The sequence below is a fragment of the Centroberyx gerrardi genome, chromosome 14 (genome assembly GCF_048128805.1).
Source record: "Centroberyx gerrardi isolate f3 chromosome 14, fCenGer3.hap1.cur.20231027, whole genome shotgun sequence".
NCBI classification, from domain to species: Eukaryota; Metazoa; Chordata; class Actinopteri; order Beryciformes; family Berycidae; genus Centroberyx; species Centroberyx gerrardi.
In genome coordinates this window covers 23,565,578-23,589,651 of record NC_136010.1, presented here as the reverse complement: position 1 = coordinate 23,589,651, position 24,074 = coordinate 23,565,578, and the positions used below count along the sequence as shown (strand labels likewise).

The 24,074-nt window shown below is 45.7% G+C and overlaps 3 protein-coding genes across 4 annotated transcripts in view; all 3 read left to right on the top strand.

The window, feature by feature from the left end:
- The window catches only part of col20a1 (collagen type XX alpha 1 chain), a 34,253-nt gene extending 29,113 nt beyond the window's left edge, over positions 1-5,140 (top strand). The window contains exons 29-42 of the mRNA XM_071927582.2: positions 109-186; positions 464-550; positions 654-707; positions 889-984; positions 1,182-1,235; positions 1,439-1,492; positions 1,618-1,671; positions 2,314-2,385; positions 2,475-2,510; positions 2,657-2,723; positions 2,884-3,072; positions 3,224-3,301; positions 3,483-3,644; positions 4,231-5,140. Coding sequence (XP_071783683.2) covers positions 109-186; positions 464-550; positions 654-707; positions 889-984; positions 1,182-1,235; positions 1,439-1,492; positions 1,618-1,671; positions 2,314-2,385; positions 2,475-2,510; positions 2,657-2,723; positions 2,884-3,072; positions 3,224-3,301; positions 3,483-3,644; positions 4,231-4,259 — 1,110 coding nt within the window. The 3' untranslated portion in view covers positions 4,260-5,140. The remainder of the gene's footprint in view (positions 1-108; positions 187-463; positions 551-653; positions 708-888; positions 985-1,181; positions 1,236-1,438; positions 1,493-1,617; positions 1,672-2,313; positions 2,386-2,474; positions 2,511-2,656; positions 2,724-2,883; positions 3,073-3,223; positions 3,302-3,482; positions 3,645-4,230) is intronic.
- A 741-nt stretch (positions 5,141-5,881) lies between these two features.
- On the top strand, positions 5,882-9,690 carry dpm1 (dolichyl-phosphate mannosyltransferase subunit 1, catalytic). Its single transcript, XM_071927597.2, has 9 exons — positions 5,882-6,036; positions 6,448-6,547; positions 6,838-6,871; positions 7,391-7,467; positions 7,830-7,855; positions 8,070-8,165; positions 8,296-8,364; positions 8,488-8,602; positions 9,168-9,690. Exons 1-9 carry the CDS (start codon positions 5,906-5,908, stop codon positions 9,270-9,272), a joined length of 753 nt encoding a protein of 250 aa, XP_071783698.2. The 5' UTR covers positions 5,882-5,905; the 3' UTR covers positions 9,273-9,690.
- Positions 9,691-11,165: 1,475 nt separating this feature from the next.
- Positions 11,166-20,897, top strand: adnpb (activity-dependent neuroprotector homeobox b). 2 transcript variants are annotated; one of them, XM_071927549.2, is made up of 4 exons: positions 11,166-11,567; positions 15,064-15,180; positions 16,376-16,468; positions 16,686-20,897. In XM_071927549.2, the coding sequence occupies exons 2-4, from the start codon at positions 15,073-15,075 to the stop codon at positions 19,731-19,733; spliced, it is 3,249 nt and encodes a 1,082-aa protein (XP_071783650.1). In that variant the 5' UTR covers positions 11,166-11,567; positions 15,064-15,072; the 3' UTR covers positions 19,734-20,897. The 2 variants fall into 2 exon arrangements, with proteins under 2 accessions (XP_071783650.1, XP_078144623.1); XM_078288497.1 differs by lacking the exon at positions 11,166-11,567 and having other exon boundaries at positions 14,869-15,180.
- The last annotated feature ends 3,177 nt before the right edge of the window (positions 20,898-24,074 follow it).

Genomic DNA, 24,074 nt, shown 5'->3' with positions numbered 1-24,074 from the left:
CATCTGTATGGGGCAGTTTCACACTCTCTCTCTCACACACACAACAGTGGTCATCTTGTCCTCTGTGCTGTGGTCAACCTATATCACTGTTCTCTCCATCATATCCAGTTCCAGCTGCAGTCCTTTGAGATCGTCTGTAACACCACCTGGGCTTCAGAGGACACCTGCTGTGACCTGCCTGGACTGGTCAGTCTGTTCAGATGCCCTTTTCTCTGTTACTGTGTTCATTTACTGACTCCACATTCTGGTATGTACTGTGTGCTGTGGCAGTATTTCAACAGCTATATGAAGTAGAATGAGCCAAGTGCTTATATGTACTGTGTCTGTTAATTTGTGAGAAAACCCTGCCTTCCTCCTCAGCAACACCCACTAAAATGCAACTGGGACGCCCTAATGATTTGGCATCCTTGATTTTACTGTGCTTATAACATGGCATGTGCTGCTGTGGCCCTGTCTGCCTCAGAGAGACGAGGAGAGCTGTCCCGCACCGGCCTACGCCTGCACCTGCTCCTCCGACATCCCCGGAGCTCCCGGCCCCACTGGCCCTGTTGTAAGTCCCCCCAGAGGGCTTGTTGAATGATCAGCTTTGTGTGATGAAGCGGTTCGATAAAATGTTGACACGCGATTCTTTTCTTTTCTTCTCCTCTTCTCAGGGAAAGCCAGGTCCTCGCGGTGAAAAGGGCGACAAGGGGGAGCAAGGCCAAAAGGTCAGACGTCAATATATATGTTCAGCCTTTTAAAGAGGCATTAATTCATCTATAGCCTTTATCGACCTCTATTGGTGACTAGTAGGAACTGCAACAACACTGATAGAATGAGGTTTAGGGTTAGGGTTAGCTCTTGGCCCTCTACTGATGTACTGGAGTGTGTTGTCTCTGTGTGTTTCAGGGGGAGGTGGGTCCTCCAGGAAAGGCTGGGTTTGAGGGAGGACTGGGGCCCCTGGGCAGCAGAGGCCCTCGAGGGATGACCGTCCAGGGCAAAGTGGTGGGTAACTTTCTCCAAACTAACATCAGACATTTTAGATGTCAATTTTCCAAACAGTTCCTTTCGGTGTGGTGTGTTCGTTTGTAATTCGTGAAGGAGAGACACCTGTATGTGACAAGAAAACCCAGTACTTATGGATCAAGTATGTGGTATCAAATTTACATGTTCACTACTTGCCTATTTTTCCTTGTTTTTAGGGTCCTCCGGGCGCCAGGGGGGAAAAGGGAGACCCCGGCAAAACAGGAAGCCAGGTGAGCCTGAACTGAAATGATACAGTCACTAAACGTAGGAATTAGCAGGGAAAACACAAAAAGCTGAAATTGTTGATCTTCTTCACTGTACTGCTGTCTGTTCGCCCATCTTTCTGTCTCTTATCGCTCTCTTTTTGACTTCCCCGTGACACGCTCTCCTTATCACGCTCGTTATTTCTCTCTTTCTCTCTCTTTCTCTCTAGGGTTTACCTGGTCCTCCCGGTCCAAAAGGGGAAATAGGGATTCCAGGCCCCAAGGTGAGCTGTCTGGTCCCAGCCCATATAACACAATATCTGTTACCTATTCTTCATACCACCCCCCCCACCCCCCCCTCCCTCATTTTCTCTTGTCTCTCCTCATCTCTCTGCGATGTATTTTGCAGGGCATTAGGGGCGTTGAAGGGAACATCGGTGCACCAGGCCTTACTGGATCCAGGGTAAGACTGCAAGCTAAAGATTTTATTAGAAATTTCTCAAATATAAGTTCATTATATATGTGCCAATTAACTGAACTCTCATTTGTTCGATGTGATATGAATCTCAGGGCTCCCACCGGTCATGGGATTTTGAAAGGTGTGTTCCAGACAGGGAAAGTCAGGGAAATTGATAAATTCTCTGGGGAAATCAGGGAATATCAGGTTATTTTATAACTGGGTCACGTCACAGGAATATACCAGAATGTATTTTACAGCTCGTTTCACACATTCGTTGCATTAGATGGGGGTTTTCAGCTGGGTTTTCTCCACAGCACGCCCAGCTGTAGTGGAAACCAGACTGATCTCCCCTTTAGAAAAGCAACTTTAACAAACCAGAAAGGAAGGACATTTTTGAGTCATAGAAGTGCTCTGACTTAGTTATGGAACGGCATGGAAAAGTCATGGAATTTTACATGATTCCCAGTAGTGATAGTGTTAATAACAAAGCATAGTAATGTTTGCTTATGATTCTCCTTCTTTACTTTATGACTTTCCATGTCTGTCCATTCGTTCACCTGTCTATCCATCCATTATGTTGCTTGTCTGCTTGCCTACCCATCCATCCATCCATCCATCCATCCATCCATCCTCACGTGTGTACAGGGTTTCCAGGGAATGCCAGGACACCCGGGGCCTCTAGGGGAGAGGGGCCCCCTGGGGCCTGTGGGACCTACGGTAAGACCAGAGGGACAAACAGCGACATTTGTCATATCTTGTCTTCACATGTGTTTACTTATCGCACTTGTATCTGTTTCCACTTACAGGGTCTGCCAGGGAATAAGGGAGAAAGAGGAGAGAAGGTGGGTCACAGTTTTACAGTCAAATTCACTGTGTTACAGTAGGGTGCCGAAACATCAGTGAGATCATCAACAAATTAAAAAAAAAATAGACATTGAATGGCTTTAATTTAAACTCTGGTTGATGTGACTCCACTGATGTGTTACAGGGGGAACCCCAGTCCATGGCCATGATCTACCAGTTAGTAACACAAGCCTGTGAGCAACTAGTGCATAGTAAGTACTCTCTCTCTCTCTCTTTCTCTCTCTCTCTACAACTGTATATGTTCCTCGTTTCCACACTTACTCGCTTATTCAGCCATTTACTCTGTGCCAGTCAGAAACACATACACATTCTCTGACTCACACTTTATCCAGTGCTGTGTGTGTTTTTCAGAGGAGGTGTTGAAGCTGGACATGTTCATAAATGAGATGAGTCGTAAACCGGCTCCTATTGAGGAGCCAGTGGGGCCCCCAGGAGAGCCTGGTATACCGGGGGGCAAGGGCCCGCCTGGCCCCAGGGGCAGCCAGGGCCGACTGGGCACAAGGGGGAGACCTGGGAAGGCTGCGTATCCAGGAGAACAGGGTCAGACTCTATCCAGACTACATACATGGTTTCTAATACTTGACGCATCACTTGATAAAAATGCCTTGACTAATTCTAAAGGTACTCAGCTACTGATTTTTAGGGACAACAATAATAAGCTTTTAATTTTGCTTCCTTCTCTTCTCTCCAGGAAGAAGAGGTATGCTAGGGGACAAAGGTGATTCGGGGACCAATGTCCAGGGGCCCCAGGGGGTCAAAGGATTTGCAGGTACCTCTTCATATCATCTGTTTCATTGCACTGCTGGAATATTAGCGGCTACTATGGCAGAAACGCCATACAAGTAATCAAGTTGAAGCATAGATCATGAGATTGTAGGGTGTTTATAGGGCTTATTATGTGTTTGTGCATGTGTATCTATGTGTGTGTGTTTGTGTGTGTGTTTCTGCAGGTCCTCCAGGTGAGTCCAAGCTGGGAGTCCCAGGTCCCAGGGGGGATGAGGGTAAGTCAGGACCCCCAGGGATCTCCGGACCTGCCGGCCAGCCAGGCGAGATCGGACCCCCGGGTGTGTGTGACAGCAGTGGAGGCTGCCACAGAGTCCCACAGCAAACAGGTAAGCTGCTGGGAATGGGCCGCTGGTTCAAATTATACCCCTTTCACACACGAGGCCCGCGAATATTACAGTACGCTGATCCGGGTCTATCCAAATCTCATTGGCATAAAGTTTTCTAAGAGGAAAACTGGATCCCTGGAACACTTCGAAGCAAGAAGAAAGAGTTAAGCTGTAAAAGCCTTACACTCCTATTAAACAATAGAATGTCACAGGAATCGGGGATAAGGGAACTTTATCTGACCTATTTTTTCTCCCCTCATTTTTCCTTTATCAAGTGTGTTTGACCAAAATAACAGCTGCAGACAGAGGCTCCCTGCATTTACTGTCGGTTCACTTTGCTTCTAAATGCTATTTTATATATGATGAAATATAAAATAAATTCTCAACAGTAATACAGAGGAATATGCAATTGTATTATTTGTATCATTAAATATTGTCTGTTCACAAAAATGCAAAAACACTTATAATATTCCAACATTTCACAGGAGTTTTACATAGAATCTACTGTATGGCTGGTGGCAGTGTTCACTGAAATAGGTCATAAAATTGTTATTTGATTGTTATGTTTCTTCTTCTTTTCCCACAGAAGACCCTTATTATGGATACCAGCTTTGAGAGCGTATCAGTAAGCAGGCTGCGATGGTGAGGTGACGACGGTCAGGTGCAGCTCCCACTATGATCCTCCTCTGTTTGAAGTGACAATGGTTCCACTGGAGCTGACGGATAGACTGGGACCGGAGCAAGAAAAAAAGCACCACCGAAGAAGTCCGGTGTGTTGAACTTGTCAGTGACTGACTAGGGGCTTCACAAGCTCCGCCGTATGTGGAAAAAGGAAACGATACAGGAAGGAACGCTCCAAATCCTCTCTGACATAAACACTGCTGAGCGATAAAACATGTATAATTACTGAGAGTACGTAAGAAACTTTCTAACATAGAATAGTGTTTTCATAGACTGACAGTGTCTTATTAAGAAACATAAATCATCTTCGCACTGAAAATGTTTATTTTTGTTACTGACTGTGTTTTTGTATTCATGCACTGTAACATGTATCAATGCCAAGTAGTATAGCTACCTTTGCATTTTCAAAGCTACACTCCTGCCTATTTTATTTGCTCTTCTAACCTTAACTGCCTCAAGGATGCTGAAAATGCAAAGTCCATGGTGTAAAAAGATCTTTGTTCCGTTATATAAATTATACTGTGAGAATTGGTTGGTATATGTGTATGATAATTTGTATATTTTTATTATAATTACATTTTACTGTATGCAGTTATTCCTGTATGATATTTTGTATGTATTCTCATTGGTAATCCATGTTTACATTTTATGATTTCCTTGGGTTTAGGTTACAAGCATTACAATATGTATCTCAGCTCTGTGTGTGTGTGTGTGTGTGTGTGTGTGTGAGAGAGAGAGAGAGAGAGAGAGAGAGACAGAGAGAGAATGTTTTTATTGTATGTTTTCAATTTTGTCAATAAAATCACATTAATATGCGTCTGCTCTAATGAAATCTGTATTTTCATAAAACAACTTTATGAAACCCTGTCAGCAAACCACCCTGCTGAATCCCTTTCAGCAGCTTGTGAATTCGGTCGTCTGGTCGGAACTATGTTGAATAGAGAATTGTTTCCAGTGGTGTATATTTTGGAGAGCACTCCGGTTTAACGTTCCAACCTGGCCAAGTGAAGTTACCAGCAATAAGCCACAATTTTATTTCCGGTTTGCCTTTCATAATAAAAACACGTCAATGGCCCACAGAATTGCACTTTGCAGCAAGAAATTAAATAGCTTACAAAATAGAAACAATCAAGAAATAGTAATTTTGCACTTGTGGGAACTTCAGAAGAGAAAGGTTTTTTTTTCAAATACAGAAAGCCCCCTGAGTAAATAAAGTTAACATTACTATTTTTCATGTTTCCGTTATCCAGTAAGTTACAGCTGACCTGAGCAGTCTGAAAATGGCAATTTTCGCGTCATGACAGCTTAACAGCCCAGTCCAAACTTGGGGTATGACGCTCCTGTTGGATTAGTTTGAAGACATTTTTTCTACTCTGAAATGTATTGTCTGTAACTTTAAATATACGTACTGATGGTATGTGACAGCTGGGGGAGGTTAGTTGTTTATCTACAGCTAGCTGAAAAATGTCAAAGTGGATGAGATCGAAACACGTTCTTTTATTTTGAAAACAGTAAACAGGAAGTTCTTATGCTCTTCTTGGTAGCTTTACGCATTTTGACCACAGTAGATTCACACCGCCATGGCAAGCCGAAAAACTTCACAACGAAACCGGGAAGATGTGGACAAATATTCTGTATTATTACCCACGTATAATGAGCGGGAGAATCTACCTTTGATTGTGTGGCTTTTGGTGAAATATTTTGGCGAAAGGTGGGTATTTTCAGTTATTGTCAGAGCTGTTCGGCTAGTGCTAGCTAGTGCTGTGGCAAGACGAGAGGCAGTGATGAGCTGTCATTAAACCAGATTTGTAACGTCTAGTGGCAGTTCGGCACGTTGTTTTTAGCTATAAATACACTTCCTCTGTCTAGACGCCTGTGTAGAAATGCACAGCGTTAGGCTGTAACGTTAGTTTCAAATTAATTGCAGCTAATTTGGGACTTATTTTTTTCATTTGACTAACTTGTGTGTGTGTGTGTGTGTGTGTGTGTGTGTGTGTGTGTGTGTGTGAGAGAGAGAGAGAGAGAGAGAGAGAGAGAGAGAGAGAGAGAGAGAGAGAGAGAGAGAGAGAGAGAGAGAGAACTACCCTGTATGTACTATTAATGTTGTTATTGTTGTGTACAGTGGATATAACTACGAGGTAATTGTCATTGACGACGGAAGCCCAGACGGGACATTGGAGGTGGCAGAGCAGTTGCAGAAAATCTATGGAGAAGACAAGATAGTAAGTTAAGACCATTATTACTACTTCCTCCAGTGTGCTGGCATCAGGTTCACACCATTATCACTAAGCAGGCACTGCTACCTTTTTACGCTGACATATCTCTCTGTGACAGAAAGTCATAGTATAGCTATATCACAGTATATAGTATCACTGGTGTGGCTTATATAAGGAAAGTGTCTTTTAAAGAAAATGAAATACAAAATAATACGTTCCCCATACACCAAGTTCTAGTAGTAAACAAACGATACAAATGATATAAGCAAAATCTTTCTCTCTGTTCCATGTTTCAGCTTCTTCGACCAAGAGCAAAGAAATTAGGCTTAGGTAAGTCTTAAATTTACTCTTCTTACTGTGGCCATTTTCGACCTGGACCTTCCCACAGTTTTCCATCAAACGGATCAATTCTGACCAAAATCTCGACAATTCCAGAGCTACTTATGCCCCTAACGCTTGCTTGCAAGCATGCACGGCTCTCCAATACAGTCCTATAGGGTCGATGGACAAAAATCAACTCCAAACCCACCCAAAGCATGTCTTTTCAATCTATTGACAGTCACTCCGTAATGACACTTGTATATTTTGGGGGCGATTTTTGGTGTCCATTGGCCTGTTACGACTGTATTGGAGAGCCACACACACACAAGCAAGACCTAAGTAGCTCTACAGTGAAGCAGTTGATGAGATTTTGGTCAGAATAGGTTGAAGACACAAGTTTACTATAACAGAACATAGTCACCTTTCACCCGAAACATCTTCAACTTGACAGATGTGTGGTTCCATGATACAGCAATAGTATCCAACCTCCTCAGCTATCACTTTACTGCTGCTTGTTTCCTTTCACAGGGACGGCCTACATTCACGGCATGAAGCACGCCACAGGGAACTTCATCATCATTATGGATGCCGACCTCTCTCATCATGTGAGTGGAGCTTCAGTGCGTGTACTGTATATGTTCACTTCCACTCATGCATTAGCCTTTTCCCACTCCTGAAACCCTGCCAGCCTTGTAGCATGATAGACAGCCGCACAACAGATGGAGCTGTTTCCATAGCTAGTTCTTGAATGACATTAGAAGTAGCATTTGGACCTGAGGAGTGACTTTACATGATCTGTTTTCTCTATCAACTCTATTCCTGGTCAGCCTGAAAATTCAACTTGATCTTATAAGTATTTTTCATATATGAAATACCGGTTAAAAAATCGTCAGAAAACAGCTCTGTAGGTAATATTTCTTTTTGTATGGCATGACATTTGATTTGTGTTATTCTTTTTTGCTTTCAGCCTAAATTTATCCCAGAATTTATTCAGTAAGTTCCTCTAAATTTCCATTTCCTATCTTGTGATTTTGTTTATTGGACTATATTTTAATTTATTCATCATATAAAGTGCAAAATGAATATCCGAAGATTGAGATAAAGGAACTACATCTACTTGTTTGTGTTCATTCACACATTCACTATGACATTGTGTATGAATCTCTTGTTTAAAAGAGCGTTTTGCTGCTTTTGTTTTGTCTGTCAGGGTGCAGAAAGAAGGCGACTATGACCTGGTGTCTGGTACACGATACAGAGGGAACGGGGGCGTGTACGGCTGGGATCTGCGCAGGAAAATCATCAGGTGACTGGAAATAAACGCTACGTTCTCTTCAGTTTCCACTTCCCTGTCTTGCATTCATCCTGATTGCAACAGGCAAGAGGCTGAGGTTGAATGTTTGTTTACTTCATCTCTCTCCCTCTCTCGCTCACAGTCGAGGAGCCAACTTTGTGACGCAAGTGTTGTTGAGACCTGGTGCTTCAGACCTCACAGGCAGCTTCAGGTAAGTGGCACGAGACGCTCCTGAAATCAGTGGAAGTGTCAGTTATTAAATTGTTTGTGTGTGTGTGTGTGTGTGTCTGTCCTTTGTCACAGCCCTGTTGTGTTTTTGTCTCACTGATCTCAGGCTGTACAAGAAGAAGGTGCTGGAGAGTCTGGTTGAGCGGTGCGTGTCCAAAGGCTACGTCTTTCAGATGGAGATGATCGTCCGAGCCAGACAGCTCAACTGCACCATCGGAGAGGTGAGGCCTCGTTCATCCATTCATCCATCCATTCATGTTTTTAAGCAAGATGATCCACTTAGTGCAAGTAGTTTTCCTAAGAATCCTAGGCGCATAAAGTCGTCGCTGCATCCGTGTTTTGGGCTATGCATGCTACTTAATGTCATGTACCATGCATTGCCATATAACACTGTATTCCACAGTACAACCATAGAAGAAGACAACAGAGCAGAATAGAACATACTGCTACAGCATCCCATTGCTTAGCATCAGAATTTCTTCATTCACAAAGTACAATAAATGTACAGGAATTTGTCTTATAGAAATTGGTACAAAGACATGGCAGCAACCGACATAGTAGCACAGTATCTACCAACAGATGATTCAAGGACAGCAGGACCTCACATAGTACAAAGGGACAGTTGAAGACATACAGTATGACTGCTGTTGGCATGTCTTATATCTTACTGTAGTTCTATCACGCCATGCAGTGCCATATATGCTGTACTTGTCCTGAGTTTATGGGTTGTAATGGCAGTCGATTTAACAACGTTCTGCTTCTTTTCTTCTCTCCTTCCAACAACAGGTACCGATTTCCTTTGTGGATCGAGTTTACGGAGAGTCCAAACTGGGAGGGAACGAGATCGTATCATTCCTGAAAGGACTGCTCACACTCTTCGCGACGACATGATCAATGATGTATTCGATTCGGACGTCCCACAGTCATATTTCTTTCGCTCTTAAAAGGTTGCTGTCGTAATACAGTAGTTGTATCAGGATTGAAATGGGTAAGAAGCTGCAGTTGGCTATGGGTCAGGGAGTGACATGAAGGTGAATGAAAGGGAGGCATGCCCTTTGTTAGCATAAAATATGTGAAATATTTCCCATGTCAACAATAGTTATCAGGGGCAAACTGAAGGTAATGCTTTACATTCCTATCACCCCCCATTATGAAATTTGAGCAAAGTGCATAGTGTCTTATCATTCCAAATACAGACAGATAACTGAACTCAGCACTAACATGGTTGTCAGATGGGTTTCAGTCCACACTTAACTGGTAGACCTGTGATTGTTTGTATAAAATTAAATAGTTTATGTTTGCTAACATATGCGGTTGTTGGCTCTGTTTTCTTCTGATCATGGATTTTCTAGAGCCTGCTTCACCATGGACCAGAACCTAAATTAGTTATGGGTCTATTGCTGGTCCTCATATGATAGGAGAGCATGTTTTTGTCAGCCCAGGTCCAAGGGTGAGAGAACAAGTTCCTCCTTTGGGACCCAGGTTGAACAAACAACCCCTGGTGTAGACGATATATAAAATATGCAGCCCCTCTTCTCTGCTCTTTCCTTGACCAGCTTCTCATTGATATTCAGTGAACAAGGTGAAGCATAAAGTGACGAGGAGGAGTGGCTGTTTATGCTGGTAACTGGACACAGCCAGGTAACTGACACATGCTCTCCAAAGAATGTTAAAGTCAGTCTGACCTTCAAGAACAAGCTTTCAGTATAAAAGGTCAGCGCTTGGATCACCTCGGGTCTGATGATGATGGCGGTGATGATGATAAAGGAAGATGTTTAGCAGTCAGTAGGTCGAATAATGAGATTCTTATATCCCCACTCTCCTTGACGCCTGTCTTTCATACACACACACACACACACACACACCCACACACACACTACTGAAGATGTTATTCCAAGGTTCACCAGATTGATGATAACCTCAGCGTTGTTGATGATGATGATGTTAGAGGAAGATGTTAAACATTCACAGTAGATCAAATAACGGTCAAATAATAAGACCTATGTCCCCAGCCTTCTCCTCACACTACTGAACATGTCATACCAAGGGTCACCTGAGGTTCATGAGAGACAATGATGATGAGGAGGAAGGATCAACCACAGTTGATCTAGAACTTTCACTATCAATTAACCATTGAAAACCAGTGGTCACATGATCACCCACCCCCCTCCTCCTCCTCTTCTCCTGTCCACCCTTCCCTCTCCACTGAGCTTGCTATGCCAAAGAGGGGCACAGGACACAGTGCCTGCAGGCTTGGGGCTGCCCCAAGCACTGCTCAGGAAAGTAGTCCCGGCCGGTTTTAGCAGAATGGGGGAAATCCAGCTCAGTACAGCGCCACCTACCGTTGGCTCAACCATGGATACCACTCCGACGCTGCGTGAGTGCTGAGGCAGTGTATACATCCGACCCTCTGCAGGGGGAGGGCGCCAGATGTAGTCACACCGCGCATGCGCCCAAGTCGGAGAAGCCCGATCCAGGAGGACGCCCGCTGTCGGCCAAACTCGGTAACTACAGCGCTGGCTTGTTTACCCCACAGACTCGAACATAGAAACTGGAGATGTTTAGGCCCACCGCAGTCATAGAAGGGCGAGATAGGTAGTATTGGTAGGCCGTTTAATTAACTGTCCAAATTGGAATACAGACCAATCAGGAGTTTTAATGAGCGGCACCCTCGAGGATCTCACAATGAGATTATTTATGCTAATCAAGTAGATGTCACTTCCGCCCCTTTTATTTGCGCCATTTTGGATAGGGCAGTTTCTAGGCTAGGGGTGTATTGTCTGTCAGAGAAGAGAATGGGCAACGCGTTATCAGTAGCCAAATAATCATAAGAAGAGTTTAGGCATTTTTTTGAAAGAGGTGGGACGCCGGTTGTAGTTCTCAACAACAGGACCTCTGTCCACATTCACCACCCGGAGGAATGGAGGTTTTAATGGTCTAATGAGGTCTGGTGGTTTTCTATCCCCGTTTGCCGACCAGAGGGAGAAGGATACCCCGTGTCGGCGAGGAAGAGTCGGGTTTGGAGGGTAGACCAACGGCCAGGCGGCTGGCTCTCCCCCGGGAAGCTAGTGGTCACTTGAAAGGATATAGGAGGAATCAGAAAAAGTGAAAGTGTCCATACATCGCCCCTCAGTTATACTGAGGTGACATAATTCACTCAGACGGGAGCACTGGATGTGAAAGCAGGTAAACTTGTCTGTCATATTATTGGGCATAACGTTAAAAGCAAGCTAACGTTGACGTTAGTTCGCTGTTAGCTTTCGCTAGCTGCGATGATGGTTGGCGATGAACTAAAGCTAAACTTGGCTGTCATGATAGCTATATTTCTATAAGTCAGAGGGGTTCAAAATAATCTCAAGTTGAATGACTTCTCCTGTAGGTTTCTCCATATCTGTCTTGGCAAAATGGGACTCGGGCAGTTATCCTTTGTTGTGGTTTGTTGTGGAAAAACCAAGGTTAGAAACGGCAAAACCAGTCTTGATAAGCCCATGTTGTTGGTGCGAGTTAGCAAGCTTAGCATGCTAACCTAGTACGGTGTGTTCCCCTTCTTTGTCAGTGGCAGCAGCTCCGTACCAAAGCTATTGATCCGGATACTGCCAGATGTTGATTAAAGATCAGATTCAGACCCACGAGGACTGTATGGTATGGCAGTTAGCGTTGTGCCGGTAGCTAAGGCTATGATGACATATCTTGCTAACATTTGCATTGCAAAAAAATTGCTAATGCGAATGTAGAAAGTCCAGATTAGCTTACAGTGAGAGTTTTGTATTGAACAAACGCCTCCGATCAATTCATAATCATTGTTTATAACACGAGGTGACAGTTCAGATAGCCGCCGGTTAATTGGCGTTAGTTTTCTTAAAATAATCAAACCAGCAAAGGTGATCATAATGTGATCAGAGTTCAAAAACTACATCAGCGGGCAGGTGACACCGGGGTCGTGATGCGCTCACACCTCACGTTTGATCCGGGGGGAGGTGGGGGGCGGAAACCTGGATGTCAGCTGGTCAAGGCAAGTGGCAGATCATCATGAACCACGACCACCCCCGAGACACACACACACACACTCCTCCACATCTTTTCGTTATGGCTAATGGCTACTGACAGGTGCTCCTGTCCAGTGACACAACCAACCCAGGTGTGAAAAGGCACGTTGATTGCGTTGCATCCAGTCCCTAACAGGCAGCTCATTTTGAGCATCCCAAACTTTTCTGGTATCTGGAGTCAAAGTGAATGTTTTTGATGTCACCAGTAGCCTTTCCCCTCAACAAATATTGATGACTACACCTTGAAGGATAACTGTAAACAGTATTGATCACAGGGTCACAAGTGCATAGGTTATTGTGGAGGAGTGAGTGAGCACGAGGAAAGCTTTGGTTGGGGTAGTTAAAGGTGTGTAGGCCTTCATTTCTTCTCCTTTTTTCCACAGTGGAGGGGGAAAAACAGTTTTCTGCCAGCACAGAGCAGTCTCCTCTTGCCTTTCCTCTCACTCCTTCCTTCTCTCCCTACCTTTCCTCCTACTCAGTCTCTCCTTGGCTTTTTTCTCTCCTTTCCTTCCTTCCACCCCCCTCCCCTCCTTGCCTATCCATTCCTTCATCACCCCCCTCCTTCTCTCACCCTCTTCCTTTCTCTCTCTCTCTTCCTCCCGCTCTCTCTCTCTCTCTCTCTCTCTGCCTCCCCTCCCCCTCTTCCCTCTCTCCCTCACCCTCCCTCTCCTCCAAGCCTGTCTGTCCGCCCTCCCTGCCTCCCCCTCCCCTTCCCCTTCCCCCCTCCACTTCCCTCGCTCTCTGTCCTCTCCTTTCCTCTCATCTCCTCACTCCTTCTACCCTCACTCGCTCCCCTTCCCCTCCCCTCCCTCTCTCTCCTTTTCCTCCCAGCTCCCTCACTCCCCCTCCCTTTCTCCTCATCCTCTCTCTCTCACTCACTCACCCTCCCCTCCCCCTTCCCTCATCTCTCTGCTTCTGTCCCTCCCCTTCCTCCCTTCCAACATCCCTCCCTCCCCTCTCCTCCCCCTCCCCTCCCCCTCCACTGCAGACATATTGTAGAGGCTGCTGCTGACTCAATAGGAGGCGCCATTCTGTGATTGCATTGCGAGGCAGGGAGAAAAAGGGGGCAGGCAGAGTAGAGGGAGGCTTACATAATGGAGGCAGCCCTCCTCTCTAGCGCCATCTACAAGCAATGGGAGGAAGCAGAAAGGGGAGGGAGAGAGGGGAAGTGGCGAGGGTGTGTGTGTCTCTCTCTCTCTCTCTCTCTCTCTCTCTCTCTCTCTCTCTCTCTCTCTCTCTCTCTCTCTCTCTCTCTCTCTCTCTCTCTCTCGCTCGCACATTCACCCACCCACCCCTTCCTTGTCTGTTTGCCTGAATGTAAGACAGACAGCGGGCAGGCAAGGAAGTGAGACAGGCAGACAGACATTGTCTCTGTTTCTCCCTCTCCCCTGTTGTCTCCCAGCTCTTCAATAGGCCAATAGTTAGTGGAACCATGCACAATTCCACTGTCTATTTTGTGGTGATTTCTAGAAGGGAAATAGCTGAGGTGTTCACAGGAATTGTTTGGGACCATGCGGTTTGTTGTCACAGTGCTGCTTTTAGGTCAGCATGCATCATTGACCTTTGACCTTAATACAGGAAGCTTTGATTTGAACAGAGAAATCAGGCCAGCCACTTTGTCCAGTGGATTAAAGAAGCAGTGCTTCATTGTGCTAGTAATAAGTATACTACGGCTTTGATACTCATGGTAAACCTGATTGTTGGTGATAACACCTAATCAATAGGAGGATGGCTGTTTTGTCCAGTTGCATTTTGTGTGGACCCAGTTAATCTCATATCACCCATTGGGTCTTGGCACCTATCTGTTCCACTTCAGAGCCAAATGAAGCCTGGCCAGCCTAAATCAAAATGTTAATAAGCTGAAGCATTTATTTAGACGGTAGGCTTTTAGCTTAGTTGTGTGGGGTGCACAATGGAAAAAGTATCACAGAGGTGATGTTTTGAATGAAATCCACTGCAGGTGCATGGATAACAAACGGCACTGGCTAGCCTCCTTTGACCATGCAGTAGAAAAGTGGCCAAGGAGGGAAGTGATGCTTTAATTTTATTCTGTGGCTTCAACCAAAGCTTTGTATCTAAAGTTGCAACATTGTGGGGTCTTGAATGTCTTCTAGTGATTCAATTTTACTTAATGGAAATACATTTTTGCCAACTTTAGCCTCATTAGCCCATTAAACATTACTTTGCTGATGTCAGTGGCATTAAGTTTCTCTAGATGTCCCTTTTTTGAATAAGAGTCTGTTAGGCTTTATAAGCTAAGCAGGAACCAAGAGGCACCTATGACTTGCCTCCTGCTACAGATGTGACAATGACTAACATGAGACACACAGGTGTTGTCCGCTTACCTGTTGCGCACATCTGGATGAGCCCAGCTGTGTCTGATGGCACCTGGACTCTGTTGGGCAAGGGCCACATCATCAAAGCACCACCATGTTGAGAATACAAATGGGTAGCTTATGAATACGGCTTCCCAGTGGGTGTCAAAATAGGTAAATTAAGTCCTGTAAACAGTCCTTTTCAACAGACTGTGTTTGCTTACTGACTTATGGGGCATCTGACAGACACCTGTCCAAATTCTACCTGTTGTGTAATCTCACACCTGTTGCTGACACACTGTATGTGTCTCTGCTCTCCAGGTGGGCAGAATGTTCCAGCTCCCTGTCAATAACCTGGGCAGCCTGCGGAAAGCCAGGAAGAATGTCAAGAAGGTCCTGGGAGACATCGGCCTGGAGTTCTGTAAAGACCACATAGAGGTGAACGTGACCAGACTTAAGTACTTTGATAATGATGACCGCACCTTCTCCCGTACATTTTTGTTGGTTATTCTGTAATATAATAAGAAACAACATATGCATTTTCCAGTGTTTCCTCTACATTTCCAAGTATGATTTTGATTGTCCCCCAATTCCTTTTCCCAGTATCATTTTCAGTTCCTGTTGAGGTTTAAAAATGGTTCTTGCATGGATACATATAACATTAGTACATATGGGTATTTGTACACAAATTGTTTTTTGGGTGAGTAATAAGGCCAGAGTAGGAGCTGAGATTGCTTCTTCATTTTGCTTGCTGTGGGGGGTAAAGATCCACCAGTGGGGTGCCTGGCACTGCTGAATGAATGTAGAGAATGGATGTTTTTTCCTACCTCATCCTCCCAGGTGTTTGACATCCATTTTGTGTGTGAGAGCCTCTGCACTGGACTCCCATAATATCATACGTAATGTGTGATTACCCCCATTTACACCATGGCCTCATTCTGTTATAGCCAACTTAATGGGTGAGCAACATGCTCCTCAAGCTTGAAACTAGAGACCAAAGACTAACATGATTCACCATTCAGTTTTCTCTGGATTTTAAAGAGGCTTAGGCACAAACATCAACAATTATGTGGGTTGACTATGGAAGTAGGGGTTTTAGAATCTCTTAAGACCACACAGCAAACTTAAGACAGAACATCAAGCACTTGGAACTTATCCAGAAGCCTCATGCAGTGATATCTTTTGGATTTGGGATATTTAACTTTTTCTTTTAGGTGGTTAGAAACATCAGTTAGGTGAACTCCGTAAATTTAATAAGCAGGGAAACATCTTCCATTTGGTTATTGAAAATTGAGAATCTTGTTGACTTTTTACCTGTCAAAATAAAGCAGCATTTGGCCAGCGTGACAGATCAGGCCCTGATCTGTCCCATATCTTTTTTTCATTTTTGTTACTTGAACCATTGTGGGTTCCAATGTGAATTAAACTGAATGCTTAGTGGGAGGGATGCAGAACTTGGACTGTGGCGCTAAGTGAAAGCAAGCAAGCAGAGGTTATTGCGCCATTTACACATGTATCTCATACCTCCTCAGATTGTAGTGGTTACCTTGTGAATCTTGTAAATTAAATGCTATTGATTGTTTTGTTCTGTCATTACTAAAGTATTGACCATATTTTCCTTGTTTTTCAATAGGACTATAAAGACTTTACTCCCCCTGATGTCTATATAAAGCACACTACCTGGGATGATGTGTGCATGTGGGAACCATCACACACCAAAGTCCAGGTGCGTGACACACACTGATACACACGCGCACACATATTGTCCATTCAACATTGATATCTGAATTATTTATTTTGAATTGTTATTCTTGTTCACATAACAAAAAAACACAAAAAAGTCTATAAAGGACAAAAAATCCATCCATTTAATTTATAACTCAGGAAGTAGGAAAGAGAAATTGAGGGGGAGACTAACATCTTTCCCACCTCTGTGTGTCCAGGATTACAGATCAAAGCCTTTCTGCTGCTCTGGCTGCCCGTTCTCATCCAAGTACTTCTCCGCTTACAAGAGCCACTTCCGCAATGTCCACAGCGAGGACTTCGAGAGCCGCATCCTGCTCAACTGCCCCTACTGCACTTACAATGGCAACAAGAAAACCCTGGAGACGCACATCAAACTTTTCCACATGCCTAACAACACTGTGCGGCAGGGCCCCGGCGGGATGGTGGCAGGGGCGGGAGGGGTGATGATGAAGGACGGGATGTTGAAGAGGACCGGGGACAGCGTGGAACAGGCGGTGTACTACTGCAAGAAGTGCACCTACAGGGACCCTTTGTACAATGTGGTGCGAAAGCACATCTACCGGGAACACTTCCAGCATGTGGCCCAGCCCTACCTGGTCAAACCAGGGGAAAAGACAAGTACGCAAAACGGTGGCACAGCAGGAGGCACAGGGAGTACGGACAGTAATAACACGAACAATGTCAACAATGGTAATAGTAACCAGATTCACTGCAAGAAGTGTCTGTTTGTTCCAAGGACGTATGAGGCACTTGTTCAACACGTTATTGAGGACCATGAGAGGATTGGCTACCAGGTGACCGCCATGATTGGGCATACCAACGTGGTGGTCCCCCGTCCCAAATCCAGTGTCATCATGGTGTCCCCCAAAACCCAGGGGGACAAGACCATCATTGGGATGGGCCCCAAAGGTGCGGTGATGGCCACTACCAGGCCCCTTTCCTCACAGCAGCTGGGTCGAATAGTCATCCCATCAAAGACAGGCCTCAACTCCCAAGGTCTGCTGGCTGGGATGAAGCAGAATACGATGGGTTTAAAGCCCGGAACCACCCAGTCATTCTCCATTGGCAGCCAGCAGGTGAGGATCACTTTACCAGGGAACGCCCAGGTTTCGGTGCCCCAGCAGTCACATGCAGCAAAGCAGCTCATCTCTGGTGGTGGCCTGCGGAGTCCAATTGTGGTCAACGCCTCCTCCTCCCTCAAATCCAACCCGCTGGGTTCCCGTGTCCAGGCAGCAGCCACTACTGTAGCCTCTGTCACAGCCAAGAAAAGTGGCTCCTCGGTCCTTGGAACATCTTATACCCAGAAGTGGAAGATCTGCACTATCTGCAATGAGCTTTTCCCAGAGAATGTGTACAGTTCTCACTTTGAGAAAGAGCACAAAGCGGAGAAGGTGCCCGCTGTGGCCAACTACATCATGAAAATTCACAACTTCACCAGCAAGTGTCTCTACTGCAACCGCTATCTGCCCAGTGACACGCTGCTAAATCACATGCTGATCCACGGCCTGTCCTGCCCGCACTGCCGGGCCACCTTCAATGACGTTGAAAAGATGGTGGCCCACATGCGGCTCTCGCACCCGGACGAGACAGTCGGCCCGCGCACAGACTCTCCCCTGACCTTTGACCTCACCTTGCAGCAGGGCAACCCCAAGAATGTTCAGTTGATTGTTACTACCTACAACATGAGGGACGCACCAGAGGAATCGGTGGCGTTTCATGCCCAGAACAACACCGCCTCCTCTGTGTCGTCAGCCACATCCACCTCCCTAACATCAGGCAAAAGAACAGTGCCTCAGCACCCGCCTAAAATGCCTTCAGAGGCTGCTGACAGCACTCCACCCAAGAGTGTCCCACAGGCAGCTGTGCCCTACAAGAGGGATGTGGGGAAGACCCTGTGTCCTCTCTGCTTCTCCATCCTCAAGGGCCCGATCTCAGACGCATTGGCCCACCACCTGAGAGAGAGGCACCAGGTGATTCAGACTGTCCACCCTGTTGAAAAGAAACTGACCTACAAGTGTATTCACTGCTTGGGGGTATATACTAGTAACATGACTGCCTCCACCATCACTCTGCACTTGGTGCACTGTCGTGGTGTGGGGAAAACCCAGAATGGACAGGATAGCCGGCCAGCCCCCTCCTCTCGGGTCAGTCAGGCCCAAAGCAGCGCCCTCAAACGGGCCGGCTTTGATGGCTCTGATTCTAGTGAACCAAAACGAAGGAGGCCGGGACCACCTGGGGAAAGAGCCCACCCGCCAGGTGGCCACGGCCCCTCTGCATTTGTAGAAAACCCTGACGAACCTGTAATCCTGGCTCTTGACCCCAAAGGTCACGAAGATGAGTCATACGAGTCCAGGAAGGCGTTTTTAACACAGTATTTCAACCGAGAGCCGTATCCCACGCGGCGGGAGGTGGAGAAGCTGGCGGCCAGTCTGTGGCTATGGAAGTCGGACATCTCCAGCCACTTTGTCAACAGGAGGAGGAAGTGCATCCAGGACTGCGAGACCCAGAATGCCAGCGTGCTGCTCGGATTCAATATGCACGAGGTCAGCAAACTCGGTCACGAGCTGGCGTTCGCCCAGGACGGTGTGTATGAGGGCAGACATAGCAAAAGGCGGACATCCAGGACCCGTATGGGCATGTCAGAGCAGGCTCGCCGCCGACACAGGGAGCTGATAGCTGCTAATGGCGGTGTGGCACCACCACCAAAGGGAAAGCTGGCTGGGAGTGGGGCAGGTATTAAAGCAACACCATCTGTCAGCAAACCCAACGGTGCCAGCAGAGACCAAACCAAGACAATCAACCGCACCTTACTACAGAAAATGCCTCTAGACCTTTCTGAGCCCATTGCCATTGACTCTGACAGTGATGAGGAAGAGCAGGAGGAGGATGAGAGGGAAGGAGGGGGAGAGGTGCATCTCCATGGTAACCAACGGCTTACTGGAGCTAAGGAGGGAGTGGAGGCAGGGATGGAGGCCAAGGTTATTTCAGATGTAGATGACGTTTCAGACGACGATGACGACGACGATGATGATGATGATGACGACGACGATGATGATGAGGATGACGACGATGAGGATGATGAGGAAGATAGCGCACATGTAGAGAATGGCTTTGGGCCCACACAGGGCCCGGGAAGACAGGCTGCTAAAGGGAGAGACAGTCTACCCATCATTATTCCCAAATTTGTACCATCATCTGCACGAAGTGGGAGAGACAGGGCCCAACTTGGCAAACAGCAGGTTTGACCGCTTGACTGATGCTAACAAATAAAACCACACAGTCACAGAGAGAGACTTGGGATTTGATCCATGCCAACAACTCTGCCTCACCTGAACTGAAGGACACTGCCCAGTCGCATTGAGATGGGCATCTGTGAAGGGGAGAGTGATAAGGAGAGAACTCTGCCCTTTCACTCAAAACAAGCCATCCAGTGACATTTAAAGGCCAATTTAAAGCTATTTGGCAGGACACAACAAGCAGCTAGGAATGATGTAAAGATTTGTGAACAAAGTTTTAATTTTTCTTCCCCAAGTGGGAGGGGAGGTACAAAGACAACAGTGAAGTTACACCAAACGATAGAAAACATGTTTTTTGCCTTCTATATACTTTACTACATTGAGATGAGTACTTATTAATGTTGAGTTAGCCACTGAACTTATATTTGTGGCTTAAAACATTGGGTTGTTGTGAGTTATTAGCTTTTAAGCTGACCAGATAATCTTAAAATCCATCATTTTTCATGTAGTTATACTGGGATAGGTAGTGTATATTTGTACAGTCTTTTAGACATGTTTGGACAGAAGTTGCCGTATATGTACCCTTAAAATATTTGCTATTACCTGTGTGCAAGGTAGCCTCATATGTTCTACATTGGTTTGCTAAACGATAGGTGTCGCTTTGGTGGCTGGTATTTTCTTGTATGTTTAAGTTTATTTTTTAACAAAAACATAGTTTTTTTGGCTAAATAATATATCTATATATAAATGCAAATGAAATAACAGAATTGATTGCTTTTGTTCTTTGCTGTTAACTTGATTTTATTTTTTATTTTTTTTCCCAAATTTGCAGTTAATGATTTTGGTTCTACTGAAAGAACAATGGCTCACCATGATGTTCTCATTCTCTCGATCTTTGTTAGTGTAAAGGAGCATTTCAGTGAATTTTTGCAGCCCTGTGCTCAGTAGCCTAGACTGTACTTGCTTTGTCTCTTCTCACATTTTAACTTGATCTTACTTTGCCCCACAAGACTGGACAGTAAACACATTACTCATGCCTACAAAACCGAAAGCATTTTTTTTCCAAAAAAGACCAGTGTGTTTAATTTGTGATCCTCAAATTGTGTGTATTTGTTTCGTTATGTTTCATTTTTCACTTAAGCATTTATGAACAATAAAGTGCTGTATTGTGCTTCTCACAGAATTCATGGTCATGCCTCTTTTTATGATCAAAGTCAATAATGTCAACTTGTCATGAGGACTCTATAGCATTTTCTTAGAATGACTGCAAATACGGAACAAAAGGAATGCCCACAAAAATAAATCTCACTTCTTCTTAATGTACAGCAGCAATCAGAATTGGATCTTTTTTTTTTCTTTTTTTTTTGTATTTATTCCTGTAGAGTATGTCTTGTAAGTCTGCTCCAGATCTCTGTCTAAAGTTTAGGAATTGATGATGCCCACCCTTTAATAAGGGTTGTGCAGTTCCATCTTTAGCTATAGAAATTATTGTTTTTAGTTCTGGGTTGAACTTCTCAAAGCAGACACCATAGCCTGGCCAGCAGCCATGATATCAACTGCCAGGAATGATTAAGGGCTAAAAGTGATGCTGCAATGAATGAATGGGTTTGATATGTATAGTGCCACAAAAATTTTGCGTCTTGTTTGATTTTCTGCATTTTTGTACATTTTTCACATTGTATTTAGATCTCTGTGAGTTACAGTAGTTTGTAGAGGGTGTCAGAGAAAAGTTTGATGGTTCTGTTATTTGTTGTGTAAGGTAGTAAAATGTACCCTCTAATTAAACCGATTTAAGGAATAGTTGGGGTTAGTAACTTTGGTTACGTTTGGTTACGTTGGTTACCAATCAGGCCTGACTTGGGCAGACCTTGTCATCAGAGTGAACTTGTCAGCACACAGCTTCTTATGCCAAGTCGCTTCAGTACATCTTAATGAGATTTTACCCTGCTTCAGAAATCTTGGGTGCAGTATGGAATACCCATATCACTTAAGGATGGGATTTAATTCCAGTTCCTGAGGTTTCAATGAAAAAGCAAATTATCCTCTTTCCATCACTACATGAAGGATGTGCTACCTCTTGACTATGGAATTCAATAAGATTTTGTACAAAAAAGAACTAAAATGCACCTTCTTCACTCACAGTGAAGATATTATCAAGGTGAGTCGGGTAAAGAAGGAACTGTGTCTTGGAAAGGCCAAAATTGTTCCAGGAAAGTCCGTTATTGCTTGGTAACCAAAATTATGTTGCCGAACAATGTAGCCCCTCAAGGTCAGAACTGCATTACATCTCTGGTGTAGCAGTGGAGGAGGAAGTGGGCATATTGGAGTAACACCAACCATGCAGAATGTCAGTTTCAATGGTAGTTACACTGGTATTTAACATAGCTATACTCAACATATCTTTGTATGGCCTGATCTATACACTGCTCTGCAGTCTACATGGCCAGTTAGTTGCTGTAACCTGTGACAACCTATACATTTTAAGTAAAGCTTATCTGAGCTCCCCCTCCCCAGGTGCACAATGGGAGGATTTGAGGGGCTTTGTGAGAACATGAAACAGAATACATGATATGTTTGTGAGAGAGCTACAATATGTGCTTCTCCGGCCTGGTTATACAGCTGTGCCGAATGGAGCCAATAGTGTTGTCATACCATGTCAGCTTGTTGCCGACGATTAGATGGTTGGTGAGGAAAAGCCTAGGTTAGAAATAGAATGCTACATTATTAACCCTTCTCTGAGACGCACCAATGGATGACAGGCACTCTCCCAGAATAGGGATCAATCAGATCTCACAGATCTCACTGAGTTGCCTCTATTGAGTTGCACTGTACCTACCAACCCAGGTAAATTGAATGACATCAGACATATATGTTCCATATATATATTTTTACACACATATATGTAATTCCTGTCCCCTTCCGTTGCTGCCCTGGAAGGAAGAATCTAAAATGGAGGGAAACTGCCCCTGTGTGAGAGGGAGAGGGAGAGAGAGAGGGAGAGAGAGAGAGAGAGAGAGAGAGAGAGAGAGAGAGAGAGAGAGAGACTCTCCCTGGCTGGCTACTCAGTGTTGCTATGCTGTTGTAAGGAGCGAGCAAGCGAGCGAGGAAGGGAGGAAGGGTAGGATGGAGGGAGGGAAGGAGTGGTGGGGGAGGCTGGAGGAGAGGCCTGGCAGACTGTGGGGGAGGCGGAGGCCTCATCTGCAGTGCTGTGTGCAGAAGGAGCGCTTAACAGCCTTTCAAAGGGGGGAGGGGAGGGGAGGAGAGAGAGAGAGAGAGAGAGAGAGAGAGACGAGGGGAAGGGGTGGGGAGCTGGGGGGAGGGGAGGAGTGGGAAAAGGGAGTCAGAGAAAGAGAGAGAGACGGGAGCGAAAGGGAGGAGAGGAAGGGGTAGGGAGAGGAGGAGCAGAGCCGAGGAAGGGGAGGGGAAGAGAGGGAGACAGAGAGAGAGAGAGAGAGAGAGAGAGACAGCATGAGAAAGAAAGAGGAGAGGAAGGGAGAGGGGGAGGGGGAAGGGGAAGAGAGGGAGACAGAGTGAGAGAGGGACTGGAGAGAAAGAGAGAGAGGAGAGGAAGTGGTAGGGACAGAAGGAGCGGAGGGGAGGGGAGGGGAGGAGAGAGGGAGATAGTGAGAGAGAGGCGGGGATAGGAGGAGGGCTGTTGGGGGAAGGGAGGGCAAAGGGAAGGAGACAGAGTGAGAGAGAGAGACGGGGAGAGGAGAAGGAGGAGGGGGAGAGAGAGGAAGACAGGAGAGGAGGGGGGGGGTGAGGAGTGGAGGAGAGGAGCTACGCAATGGCGGCGGTGGGGTAGCGACTGGCGCCCCCTGTAGTCAGAGGGAGAGAGACCCTCTTGCCTCTGTGCTTTCCCTGCTGTCAGACACAAAGAAGTACGGGCAACCGAGACAAAACAGCTTAATGGGAGAGAGACTAATTGGCTGAAGCGGCCACAGGTCAATTTAGCATTTTCTCCCACCTGGCCCGCCACCCGCATCCACCTGAACTGTGATCTTGTGGCGATCGCATGATGATCAGGGCTTCCAACTAAACCAAAGACAATGCCAACGCCAGCTGCAGAGAGAGAGGAGAGACAGAGGGAGGGAGGGAGAAGAAAAGGGGGAGGAGGAGGAGGGAGAGTGAGGCAAGGCCTATAATAGCCGACGGAGAGAGGAGGAAGGTGGAGGAAGGAAAGCCTCATCTGCAATGCTTTGGAGAGGAGGGGAGGAAGGGGGACGGAGAGGAGGAGGAGGAGGAGGAGGAGGGTGAGGCGAGGGAGATGAAGAGAGGGGGAGCTGAGAGAGAGAGAGAGAGAGAGAGAGACAGGGAGGAAGACCAAGAGAGAGAGAGAGAGAGAGAGAG